This window comes from Echinops telfairi, unplaced genomic scaffold (assembly GCF_000313985.2).
Source record: "Echinops telfairi isolate 266 unplaced genomic scaffold, ASM31398v2 ScPeMD7_4;HRSCAF=17, whole genome shotgun sequence".
NCBI lineage: Eukaryota > Metazoa > Chordata > Mammalia > Afrosoricida > Tenrecidae > Echinops > Echinops telfairi.
This window is the reverse complement of record NW_022103900.1, coordinates 1,737,860-1,750,240: the sequence shown is the minus strand read 5'-3', so window position 1 is coordinate 1,750,240 and position 12,381 is coordinate 1,737,860. Positions and strand designations below refer to the sequence as shown.

The 12,381-nt window shown below is 46.4% G+C and overlaps 1 protein-coding gene across 2 annotated transcripts in view; it reads left to right on the top strand.

Annotated features, from left to right (window-relative positions):
• The window catches only part of RAPGEF4 (Rap guanine nucleotide exchange factor 4), a 401,293-nt gene that overhangs the window by 71,463 nt on the left and 317,449 nt on the right, over window positions 1-12,381 (top strand). For both annotated transcript variants that reach the window (XM_004703736.3, XM_004703735.2), the window contains exons 2-3: window positions 3,652-3,794; window positions 6,575-6,663. In XM_004703736.3, coding sequence (XP_004703793.1) covers window positions 3,652-3,794; window positions 6,575-6,663 — 232 coding nt within the window. The remainder of the gene's footprint in view (window positions 1-3,651; window positions 3,795-6,574; window positions 6,664-12,381) is intronic.

Below are 12,381 nucleotides of genomic sequence, written 5' to 3'. Positions count from 1 at the left end.
TTGGGAGAGCAGGTATCGCAGCAGATGCCAGAGAGAAGTTCAGTTCAGTTTGAAGTCACCATTGAACATCACACCCAAGGGTATTCTGGAGGAGACACTATGGGATCTAGAAAGTACCAGACCCAATTTCTGTGGAGATGAACCTGTACGTGGCATTAAAACAAAAAGGAAAGCAACTCAAAGTCAGTGCTGCCAGTAAGTCAGTTCCAACTACAGTGACCGTGCATGTGGCATTCCAAAAACCAAACTCACTGCCATTGAATCCGCGGTGATGCATCATAGTGACCTATAAGACAGGGTAGCACTGCCCCTGTGAGTTTCCCAGACTGGAACTGTTTACCAAAGTGGGAAGTCCCACCTTTCTCCAAAGTAGCAGCTGGCAGTTTTGAACTGTGGACCTTTGGATTGCAGCCCAATACGTAGTCACTGTGCCACCGGGGCTCCATTATATGTAGCATTAGGAAATTATAGATTCACAAGAGAAGGATTCTCACCAGTACGACATTGCAGAGTGGAGATAGTAAAAGTTGCTAGTTAATAGTGGGATGGAAAATTTCACTACTCCTTGAAGTACTCAGTAAAAGTTATGGTAGATAAAGCACTCTCTTCTCATTATTTGTGAGACATAAATGGTTGAGCTATGGGAGGCGTTATATTAGGACCTGCCTTGGGGGTACGCCAAGAGAAAAATCAGGAAGAGGGCTCAGATTCATCTTGGTTAATCTCAAACCAACTCTGTCTTTCCGACTTCCTTTTGTCATCTGACCTCAGACACTCTGGTTGCTGATCTTACAGTTCCTTTGTGGTTGTCTTGGGATGCATGGGAGTATGGAGTTTGTTTGTTTTTTTAATCTGTTCTGAAAGTCTAATTTCTTTTGGAGAAAGTTGGGCCCCAAATGCTGTAAGCTGCCTCTGCCTACCTTCCGAATATGGGCCATTCAGAAGAGTAAAAAGGGACGTTGCCTTCTTTCTTGATAGAAGATGGATTCTAGCTGGAATCTTCTAGATCAGTGTCCAGCCGATTACGGGCTCATCCGGACCTTGTGCTTCCTCCTAAAGTCACTTACGTGTCGCCATTGCTTGGGGCCCTCAGGCTGGTGCTAGTGCTGCTATGGGTGCTCGTGTGGAGTGCACTTGGATGGTGGTAGTGGCAGTTGTGACTCCCTGCTCCTCAAAAATGAATTGTGCCACCCAGCTTGGTTCTTGACCAAGGGTCCCCTCTGCCAGCTGCTGTTGCCCTCTGTGCCTGTGAAGGGTTTTGCCATTGGTCACAAAAAAGACTCTCATTCAAAGTTGTAAACATTTCTGTCTGCGCAACTTTGCTAACTGCAGACATGGTGTTCTCTGTTATCATTGAGAATATAACTTCTGGTGGGAAGTTTATAAAACGCTTCTCAAAGGCATTGTTACCCGTGTGTGATCCCTTCCTTGGTAAAGCCTGCAAATCTCTCAGCTTTTTCAGGCCTTTAATTATCTCATGAGCTGAACAAAGATGCATAAAGATTCTCTTCCTCCTTCCCAAGGTAGGGGACTCCAAGCCTTTGGATACTTTCAGCGGGGTGGGGATGGGAGGGGGGGTTGTCCAGGAGGCTAGCCTAGCCTTAGTATCTAGTTTTCTGGGGCCTGAAAGTCTGAAAGGGGTGTGTGAAGAGCCTCTGAACACAAGCTTGTGGCAGGGTCTCGCTGCTCATGTCCTCCTCACATACTCATCTCTCACGGCACACTCTCTCTTTCTCTGGCAATGTCCTAAATTGGGACTTTGTGATTCTGGGGCATCTAGTCCTGAGCTCTAAGTGGTGCTGTGGTAACTAGTGAGCTTCACAGTCTCAGGCGTTTCCCAGAATGGAAGCTTGTCTTATATACAGTGTCTTCTGTGGGTTGTATGGTTGCTCAGCTTGTGGCTACCTCATCCCAAACACACGCCCCGGGCTCTTAGTGATCTTACCTCAGAAGTGATGCGTGCTATTTCCCCTTCCCCTCCACTGCCCATTGGCCAAAAGGTGGCCCCTACAAAACTGAAAGGGAGGCTGGGAAAAACCAACAAGGGAGCCCAGGAGCATGCAGTGAGCATTGGCTGTCTCTGTCACATCTTGGGCTAGCTTGCGTCTTCGAATCCCAGAATGCTATGGGGCCCACAGGAGGCTGAATGGTTTCTGTAGCATGTGAAATACCTATTGAGGACCACCATTCAAACCAAACCAAATTCATTGAGTTGATGCTGACTCGTAGTGACCATATGAGTTTCTGAGACTGGAACTCCGTATGGGAGTAGAAATCCCCAATTTTCTGTCTCAGAGCGGCAGGTGGTTTGGAACTGCTGACTTTGTGGTTAGCAGCGCAACGTGTAACCACTACACCACCAGGGCTCCCTGAGGAACACCAATAGGATCCTGGAAAACATCTTAGAGCAACAGTTCTCAACCTGTGAATCTTGACCCCTTTGGGGATCGAATGGCCCTTTCACAGGGGTCATTCAGTTCATAACAGTAGCAAAATGACAGTTATGAAATAGCAATGAAAATAATTTATGGTTTGGGGGTCACCACAACATGAGGAGCTTTATTAAAGGGTCACGGCATTAGGAAGGTTGAGAACCACTGTCTTAGAGGGATTGTTGTTCCGACTGATAGCAACCCTGTGTAGGACATACCAAACCCTGTCCAGTCCTTTGAAATGCTGAAAGAAAATAATTGATACAATCTGTAAAGAGAATGTTTTTATTTGGTTATTTGGTTCATTTTGTTCCAGAAATTACAAAATGATGGTCAGCAGCTTGGGTCTATGTCACACAGGATTTCTGTTTGGCCCACACGATACTTAAGAAACGGGAACAAACATCTAGATGTCTAATTGTCCTTGAAAAACCTGACAAGTGGGCCCCCATTTCCATAGGGAACCAGCAATAAGGAAAAAAATCCAAGTAAGGTCTGCCCCTATAGATGGGCAGGTCCCTGCAGTTCACCATGCTCCCTGCCCCTCCCTGTTGGCCCACTCCCCTGGGGGCTGACTACCAGCTGCCATTTGGCTTCAGGCTTTCCCCAGGGGCTTCTTGGAGTCCAGTGTTTTTCTGTTCGCTTGCTTCTTCATCTTCTTTTCGGCTCTCTTTATTCATTCAGTTTACCTGAGTGGGACATAGCACATTTGTATGTGTGACCTCAGTTTCAAGTCAAATGACCACTTTCATGTATTTTATCCCATCTTGGTGCTTCTTTGTCACAGACAGTGTAAACACTAGGCAAAAGCAGTCGCTAGACGGCATGGCGACTCTGAGGGTAAGTCTTACGACAGCCATCTCCGCTACGGCCACTGGCCATTGGGTTCGTTTCCACTTATGCCGCCCGTGAGTGTTAGACAGGAATGGCTCTCCATAGGCTGTGACCTTCAGAAACACCATCTTCTGCAGCACCTTTGGGCAGTTTCAAACTGCCAACGTTTTGTTTAGCAGCTTTGTGCTTATCCATTGTGCCATCCAGGGGCTCTGAGTAGTTGACAAAGGCCTGGGCAGTGATTATAATGAGCACAGGTGGAAAAATACCTGCAGTGCATCACCTGCAGTGGGGAAAGTTGGGCACATTGGGCTCTAACTGGAAGAGTTGCCTCTAACAGTCAGTCTTACTGACACAGCTTTCTGCCTTTCTCTCCCCTTCGCAGGCCGTTGGAACGCTCCAGTGAAGATGTGGATATAATCTTCACACGCCTGAAAGAAGTTAAAGCGTTTGAAAAATTTCACCCAAATCTCCTCCATCAGATTTGCTTATGTGGTTATTATGAGAACCTGGAAAAAGGGATAACATGTAAGGACCGCACCATCCGGTGGGATATTTTCAGAGAGGGCTTGTGCTCGTTGGTGGCTATCCTCTGGGAACAGATCACAAATGGAGGGTTTCTGTGCCAAGTATTGGAGCTTCAGTTGAGAGCACTAAATGGCCATTTCCCTCTGCTCTGATTATCCCTTTGTTCGCAGTATGTAACTTGTTCTGTCGGGGCAGCCTGCGTCCCAGATGAGCTGGAAGGGTGTATTGGTTCATGTACTTATCTACGTTCTTAGAAATTCAAATATTGAGCGATCTTTCCTATTAGTCCCAGCAATAGGTGAGGCAACAGGACATTAGCTAAAGATAAGGGTCTTTTAATGGATGTTGATGGCAACGTCTCCATTTAACCTCAGTGTTGTCCTCTATTCCAAGTGTGCCTAAAAATCCACTGCCCCGGAGTCCATTCCAATGCATGCCGACCCTACGTAGTGTTTCAGAGACTGTAAATCGTTACAAGATAAGACAGCCTCCTCTCTCTCCTGATGAGCCCCTGGTGGGCTTGAACCATTACCCTTGCATTCAGCGGCCCAACCCTGAATTTAACCCTCAGGAGAAGGAAAGTGAAACACGAGGGTGGGACAGTTACATTGGACAAGGAGAAAGTTCATCTGTTTCCATGTGTTGGGATGCCTGCTGCTGCCCTAACAGATAGTTTGCACCCACTGACTTCATTAGTCAATTACTCATATGGCAGAAGTCTACATAGACCGACTTCAGAGTGATTGAGATGGGCCTCGGTGACATAATTAAGCCACGAGGCTCTCTCTCTCCCTCTCTGTCTCTCTCTCTCCTCAGATGTTGACTTTTGATCTTAAATGTGTCCCTAAATGAACGTAACATAGTTGTAGCAGTTGGAGGCATTACATGCTGATATAAAAATGCCTGGCAAAACGGTTTCTTCCTTTATCTCATTTTCAGAAGTCCCTCAGCAAATTTCCTATGTTGTTCCCTTGGCCAATGGCATGGCCTGCCAGGTTGAAACCCATCATTGACAAAGGTCAGGGGGTCACCCTGATTTAAACCGATCACGGGGACTGCCCTGGAGCTAGGGACAGAACTCATGTTCTGCGAGTACGTGGCTCTGTGGAGGCGGATGGGAAAGCGAACACAATCTGGGCCCACTTAGACGACAGGCAGGGTTGGGAGGCTTTGGGGCGAGAAACCAGCAGCGTTTGCCCTCATATCCTTGATAGAACATTTTGGAAACAACGAAGAGAAGACTCACCTACACTCCCATGATGCAGAAGTTACTATAAGCATTTTATGTGTGCACCTCAGAAAGGTTTTTATTTGCATACATAGAGACATAGGTATACGTTTGTCTAAAAAAAGCCATCCCTAGTTTGAAAATCAGTTGTTTTCTATTTAATAATGTCAGAGACATCACTTTTGGGGGGGTAAGACTCTCATTCCTGTTCCTTAAAGGCATTTTCAAATTGAACTTTCTTTTATACGGAACATGCATTTGATTGGCACATTGGCTTTTGGAGCCAAGAAGTTCATGACAAGCAAAGCCCCAACTCTACAGTAAGTCTCACACAAAGGCGAGAAACAGCAGGGTTATTGGAGAGGACAACTATCAACTCATCAATCCCCCATGGCAAGCCGATCATTGCACTTGATGGGATGCCATTGTTGCTCTTTCTCTTTGTGTAGAAACCCTGGCCGGGGAGTCAGAACAGCTTGTGCCATTAATGATGGCTCCCAGAGCTTCCTCTTGTGCAGTGAGCACTTGACTCCTCGGATCTCAACCATCCCACTTTGTTGTCATGCGATTCTTCATTGAATCATTTTAACCCTTGACTCTGACATTAATGAGAACTATCAGCTCACGCTCTATATTTATCTAGCTACCATTTTGAAAAGGACAGTTGAGTTTGTACTAGGTATTTGGGTCCGCTTTTCAGAATTATTTCCCAAGTACTGCTCCTGACGTGATAGAGGTACTAAGGTCATATATTTAATATATATAATAAAATATATAAAGATATATATGTGTCACATGAGATGATATTGTATGTAATATATTAGCATATGATATACAATGCAGTGATATGTAAATAATATGTCTATTACATAATATTTAATAAAATATATTTTATCTCTGAGATTACAAAATAAAGCAAGTGAGGTTTTGAAATTTCTATTGAAAACCATTTCCAAAAAATGCTTAATTTTGGATGCCCAAGCAACAGTGAATTTAAAAAAAAAGAAGAGACGTAATAATCATACAACAACCCTTATTGATCGATTGATAATAATTCCCTGGTCAGCTGAAAAGGAGACAGACAAGCTGCTCCAGAAAACCTGTTGCCTTAGGGTTGAGTTCACTGAGATTTCGAAAACTTAGATTAGGACGATTGGTGGTGACCCATAACCCTGTTGATTTGTACCCTGTCTAGATGAATCATTTTCAAAGGATGACAATGAAATGACACAACAAATTACACAGAGCAGAGCCAATTGTTCTTAAATTCAAAGGATCGTACAGCATTTCAGGTTGTTATTATCCCTTATTACTGCCTTATAAATATGAAAGAGCTCTGCTTAATTTAATTCTGCTTCCTCGAACGTTGATTCATAGGGCACAGCTCCTTATGTAGATGCGAAATTGAAAACGATGCCAGGTCCTCAGGGTGACGCGCAGGGGAGGCTGGGACCCTCAGCTCTGCCTAAGGCACGCTCATAATCACCACGAGCCTGGCTATACAGGAAGACTCCCTTGTATTTGGTATATTTACATGACTTTTCTTTGTCAGTGTTTCGCCAGGGTGATATTGGAACAAACTGGTATGCTGTCCTGGCAGGGTCTCTGGATGTTAAAGTATCTGAGACGAGCAGTCACCAGGTAAGATACTTTTCTCACCCACTTTTTTTTCAAAGTAGAATTTATTATTAAATTCAAGAGACATTATCCTTATCTTTCATACCATCAAAATTGCATTTCCAGACATTTTCCTTTTTCCACATAGTAATGCCCTCATCAAACATTGGATTCTTTTATGAAGTTATTCATCAAATATACGCTCCTTGTCTTCTAAGTCCTGAGTGAGCGGCCGGGTGTTGGAACACAAAATGGAAGAATACATTGCCTGCCTTTACGGAGCGGCTTTCTGGAAAATGGAAATGCGTCCATTGCCAGGTGGTAAATTGTGGTGTGATGAGAGGAGCAGTGAGCCCAGGTAGCAAACCTTTAGAAGATTCTTGGGAGATGCTGCCGGCATCTTGTGTCTTAACTTTTTTTTGGTGGGGTAGGGTGGGCCTAGGAAGTGATTCCTTCCTTGGTCTTTTCGGAGTCCCAGGGATGCATGGGAAGTAGGGTTGACCCATTCACCCTATGAGTTTTCCCTCTTTCTCGGCCTCATCGTGTGGTCACCGTTTGTCCCATGCGGAGCACTGGCTTCCTTGGGTCTCCTTGGTCACCTCTGAGGAACTTGGCTTCCTAGTAGAGACCTCCGATTCTCCTACCTCCCCTCTCACACTGAACAACTAACACGTGGACCTGCCCTCTCCTTTCACATCTGCAGGGACCCCGGCTGTCTTCTAAGGTCATGTGACCTTAGAAGATGCCCAGCACCTTCCTAGTAGTTCAAAACCAGCGACCCTTCGTCAGCCAAGCCCAGCTATGGTCATACCTCAGTATGAAAATGTCCCAAGTTCCGTAGTCACATGTTCAGGATGCAGATAGAGACCGAGGAGAGAGTATTGGGCCGTTGTAAAATTGGAAACATGTGAAGAAAAATCCAACAGTCAAAGGGACCAGTAACCTAAAGGAGCCCTGGTGGCTTCGTGGTTACTCACTGGGCTGTGATCCCCAAGGTCAGTTGGAAACCACCAGCTGCTTCTTTGGAGAAAGGGGGCTCTTTCTGATCCCATAAACAGTGACCATCTTGGAGGCGCACAGGGCAGTTCTACCCTGTCCTATAGGATCACTGTGTGTTGGCATCGACTCGAGGGCAGTGAGTTTGATTTGGAAGTACCTCACGATTGGACCAATAGATAGGATCAAGATAAACAGAGAAATGATTCAAGTTATCAAGGATTTCATCTTGCTTGCATCCACAATCAACCTTCACTGAAGCTGCGGTCTCAAGAACTAAAATGACATATTGCATTTGGAAAATCTGTTGCAGAAGGTCTCTTTAAAGATGGAAGAGCAAGGATCTTACTCTGAGGACTAAAGTGCCCCTGCACCAAGCCCTGGATGTTGCAGGATCAGGCAGTTCTGTTCTACGTAGTGTCTGCATGAGGTGGGACTCATTCAGTGGCACCTAAAAATAAGTACTGTGTTTAAGTCCTAAAGGACAGGTAACCTATAACCAATTACCAAGTGTAAATTGTGAAGAGCCATCCAGTTGACCCTACGTGCGGCAAGACAAAACACCCAGTCCTGCATCTGCCTTACACTTGTCGTTGTGGGCACAATATCAGTCCATCTTGTTGGGGGCCTTCCTCCGTTTTCAATGCCCCTCTACTTTACCACGTGTGATGTCCTTTTCCAGGGACCTGTCTCTCTTGACAACACGTCCAAAGTACTTGAGACAAAGTCTTGCTATCCTGACCGCTGAGGACAGATGCGTTTATTCTTTCAGCAGCCCATGGTGCTTTCAGTATCTTCACCAGCACCAGAGTTCAAGTGCATCAGTTCTTCTTTGGTCTTCCTTATTAAATGCCCAAATTTCACATGCATCAAGGTGACTGACAATACCCTGAATGAAGCAGGAGCACCTTAACCCTCAAAGTGACCTCCCTGCTTTTTAACACTTTCCAGAGGCCCTGTGCAGCAGATTTACCCAGTGCAATGTGCCTTTGATCTCTTAGCTGCTGCTCTGGGAGCCTCGATTGTGGATCCAAGCAAGAAAAATCCTTGACAACTTCAGTCTTTTCTCCATTTTGCACAGTTTATCACAAGGTTACCTACTGTTCTGGTTTTGTTTTCTTTACACTGGGTTGTAATCCACACTGAAGGCTGCAATTTTTTATCTTCATTAGCGTGTGCTTGAATCCTCTTCACTTTCAGCAAGCAGGCTTGTTCCACCTGCATGTTGCAGGTTGTCAATAGGCTCGCCTTCAGTTCTGATGCTGCGTTCTTCTGACCCTTTTTTAAAAAGTTCTGAGTCATTTTCATAGACACAAACCAAACGATGGTTGAGTCGAGGCTGACTCATATGGACCCTGCAGGACAGAGTAGAACTATCCTCGTGAGCATACTTCACATTTGAGAAAATACTTATGGCAACTAAATTTGAGACTTAAATTTCATAAGACGTGTGTGCGTGTTAGAGTTATGTGCAGTCACCTCACCATCTTATAGATAAAGATTTATCCCTGAAGGTTCTTGGCCAGGTAGGGATTCAGTGTTTGGAATATAGTGTTATGCTCACTGTGAGATGGTTAGCGTCCTCAGACCTGGCCTGAAATCCTGCTTTACCCAGTGTGCATGCTCTCTATGCAGCAGCGCCCTGAGAGCCCCACTAAATACTGTGTTGACCCCGGGCTTGTCAAACTGCCCCACAGCCAGGTTCTTGTGAATTTAAAGAGTGCCAGTGGGAGAGGTGACTGTCACTCTTGTTTGCTGCCTCCGTTTAACAATAGGGCCCAAGAAGAACTAGCATTCATTTTTTTCATTGTATCATGTGTACTTATTATATTTGGCATTTGCTAATAAGAAATGGACATCAAGTGGAAGGTCGGTGAGAAAGAGGGAGACCCACAAGGAGATGTATTGACATTGTCGCTACAGCAACAGGCCCCCACCTAACACCCGCTGTGAGGATGGCAGCGGGCTGGGCGCGCTTTCAGTCTGTTGTACACAGGGTACGATGAGTGGGGATCCCCTCCACTCGCCCTAATGACCACCACCGGGGTAGGCAGTGTGAGAAGCACGGGGCAGCTATTTATTTACTCCTTTCATCCTCACAAAAGCCTGTGAGTGGTAATGCTCCGGTGGATAAGTGTGGAAACTAAGTCTCAGATGGTTGCTCCAATGAAAGAATCCAGAAGTTAGGAGAAGGAAGATGAAAACTCACACAGTCAGGCTTTAGAACAATGTGCTCTCGGCCGGCCGTTACTCCTGCTACCGGGAAAAACACATTCCTTACCTGCCACCATGGCCGGTAGTCAAGGCCCTCTGAGACAAGCTTTTGGGACGAGGGAACAAGCCCAAACTCACTGCCATCAGCTCCATTCTGATTCACAGTGACCCTATAGGACAGAGTAGAACTGCCTCTTTGGGTTTCCAGTACTGTATGCTTCACAGGAGTAGAAAGCCTCATCTTTTTCTCTTGGAGTGACTGGTGGGTTTGAACCACTGACTTTGAGAGTTACTAGGCTACCAGGGATCCTTCTCTGGAAGGAGACAGATACTTTTATTTTGCTAGATGAATCCATTAGGCAAAGAAGACAGGGATTCAGGTTTCCAAGCACTGTCTCTGCACTGCAGAAAAACAGGCACACATACAGAGAGAGAGAGTTCAGAAAGGAATGTAAACAATAACTTTGTCCTCTTTGGCGATCACAGGAGCACCGGCTCATAAACAGTATGCCCTTTCCCCCCACCTTCCTTATGCAGTGGGCTGCTAACCATCAGGTCGGAAGTTCAGAACCACCAGTTGCTCTGCTGGAGAAAGATGAGGTTTTCTACTCCTGCCAAGAGTTACAGTGTGGAACCCCACAGGGGCAGCCCTACCCTGTCGATAGTGTCACTGGGAGTCTGGATCTCCTTGACGATGGCTGCGAGTTCGGCTTCCGTGTTTGGAGGCAGCACAGCAGAACCGTTCATCCAGCCTTTCCTCAGACTAGGCCTCGGCCTCCCCGCTTCCTTTATCGCAGGCTGCGGGGTGGCTGAAATGCATGCTCCTTGGACCGATGTGTCATTGTGTGCAGCTGCTGGACGGGACGAGCGGAGCCTGAGCCATTTCAGGTTTCCACGGTGACAAGGGGTCGGAGGATGACCAGGATGAACACCCTGGCTGTAGTCACTTCCTTTTACCAAGGCTGACTCAGCTTAGAGAGTGGGGTCTGTGGGCATCCCACCGCCTCTGCTCTGCCTCGCCCCTCCTCCAGAGATTCTCTCTCTCTCACATGAGGGAGCATGGGCAGAGGTGTCTCTGTCACTCTCCAAGCTGGTACAGTGACAGAGTCACTACCTAGCCGAGTAGAAATCTTGGTTTATCGTTACCGATGATTAAACTCTTAAGACTTAGGGAACTACAGTGAACCCTTTCACAATCATAAGCTTTTCAATAACTTTCCACCCCGTGTCTCAGGAACTTGGCTATAAATTTAGTTCACTTTTGTGTTCTTATAGAATTTCAGTAATAATGGTATTAATTTTTAATGAATCACAAGCTAAACTATACAGGCGAGCACAATGCCCGGGGTCCCAGCAGCTCACTAGGGTCGGATGCAATATCACGCATCCCCTTTGAACTCAGAAAGACAGGCTGCAGGATGCAGCTCCCCCTCTCTGTTTTCTGCCAATGCTTTCAGAGGCCCTGTATGCCTGACCTCGGCAGGACTTCTGCCTGCAGACTGCTGCCCTCCTCGGGGCTCTCTGCTCAGAGCCACTCTCGATCCTTTCCCGAGCCAGGCTTCACACACATGGCCTATACAGGGAACAGGGGTTAGAGAGGGTGATTCTCCCTGGTTCCTCCTACGCTGCTGGGTGGTCTTGCAGGAGGAATGGGGAAGAGAGGGCAGAGAGGTTGAAAAGATAAGGATAACGAAAAAGAGGGATATGAAGGAGGGAGGAAGGAGAGGAGCAAAGGAAAACTGTGGGTAAGGCCAGTCCCCCACAACTAATCGCGGGTTTGATAGGCACAATTGTACAGTTAAAATCTGTAGAAGTATTAAAATAAAGTCATAGAGAGCATGAGAGGTTGGAATAATGGAGTCAGATACATTTCATAATAGCATGCTCACCTCCTGGATGGCCGTGATCTTACTAGCCAGGTCCGCGCTCAGCGTGGGCCGATGGCAGGAGAGTGCTGGAGAGGTGGACCGGAGACCTCTTGTTTATTGCTAACCAAGTCTTCATCATAGGAAGGGGATGTACAATAGGCTTAAGTGTGACAGAAAGGGGATGAGCTAGGGGTGTACACATGATAGGAAGGGATGGAACTAGAGGTGTACATGTGACCAGAAGGACGAGATTCATGATGGCAGCCTAGCCTTGGTCCCCCTTGAGTGGGCTTGACTTCCCTGGGCTCTCCTTCAGGGAAACAATTTAGTACTATCGTTATCAGAATGGGATGGGCCCTACTTATTGTGGGATAAACAGCGGTGTCCTCTGCTTGCTCTGGATGGCTGATAGCCTTTAGGGAGAATAATCTCTGACCTACTTTCGTTGACCTCCAAGTCATTTGCCATGTGTAGCATGCAGCTAAGTTTGGCATATATTTGGGGGAGACAACTTGGGAGAAATTCTTCTGTTTCCCACAGAATACCCAGGGAGGTGAGGCAGGAATAAGAATAAAAGGAAGAGCAGGTGGACCGGAGGGAATGATCACGCCAGCAGCAGTGTGCTGACACAGCAGACGTTTGAAGCTGCAGGGAGAGATTTTGA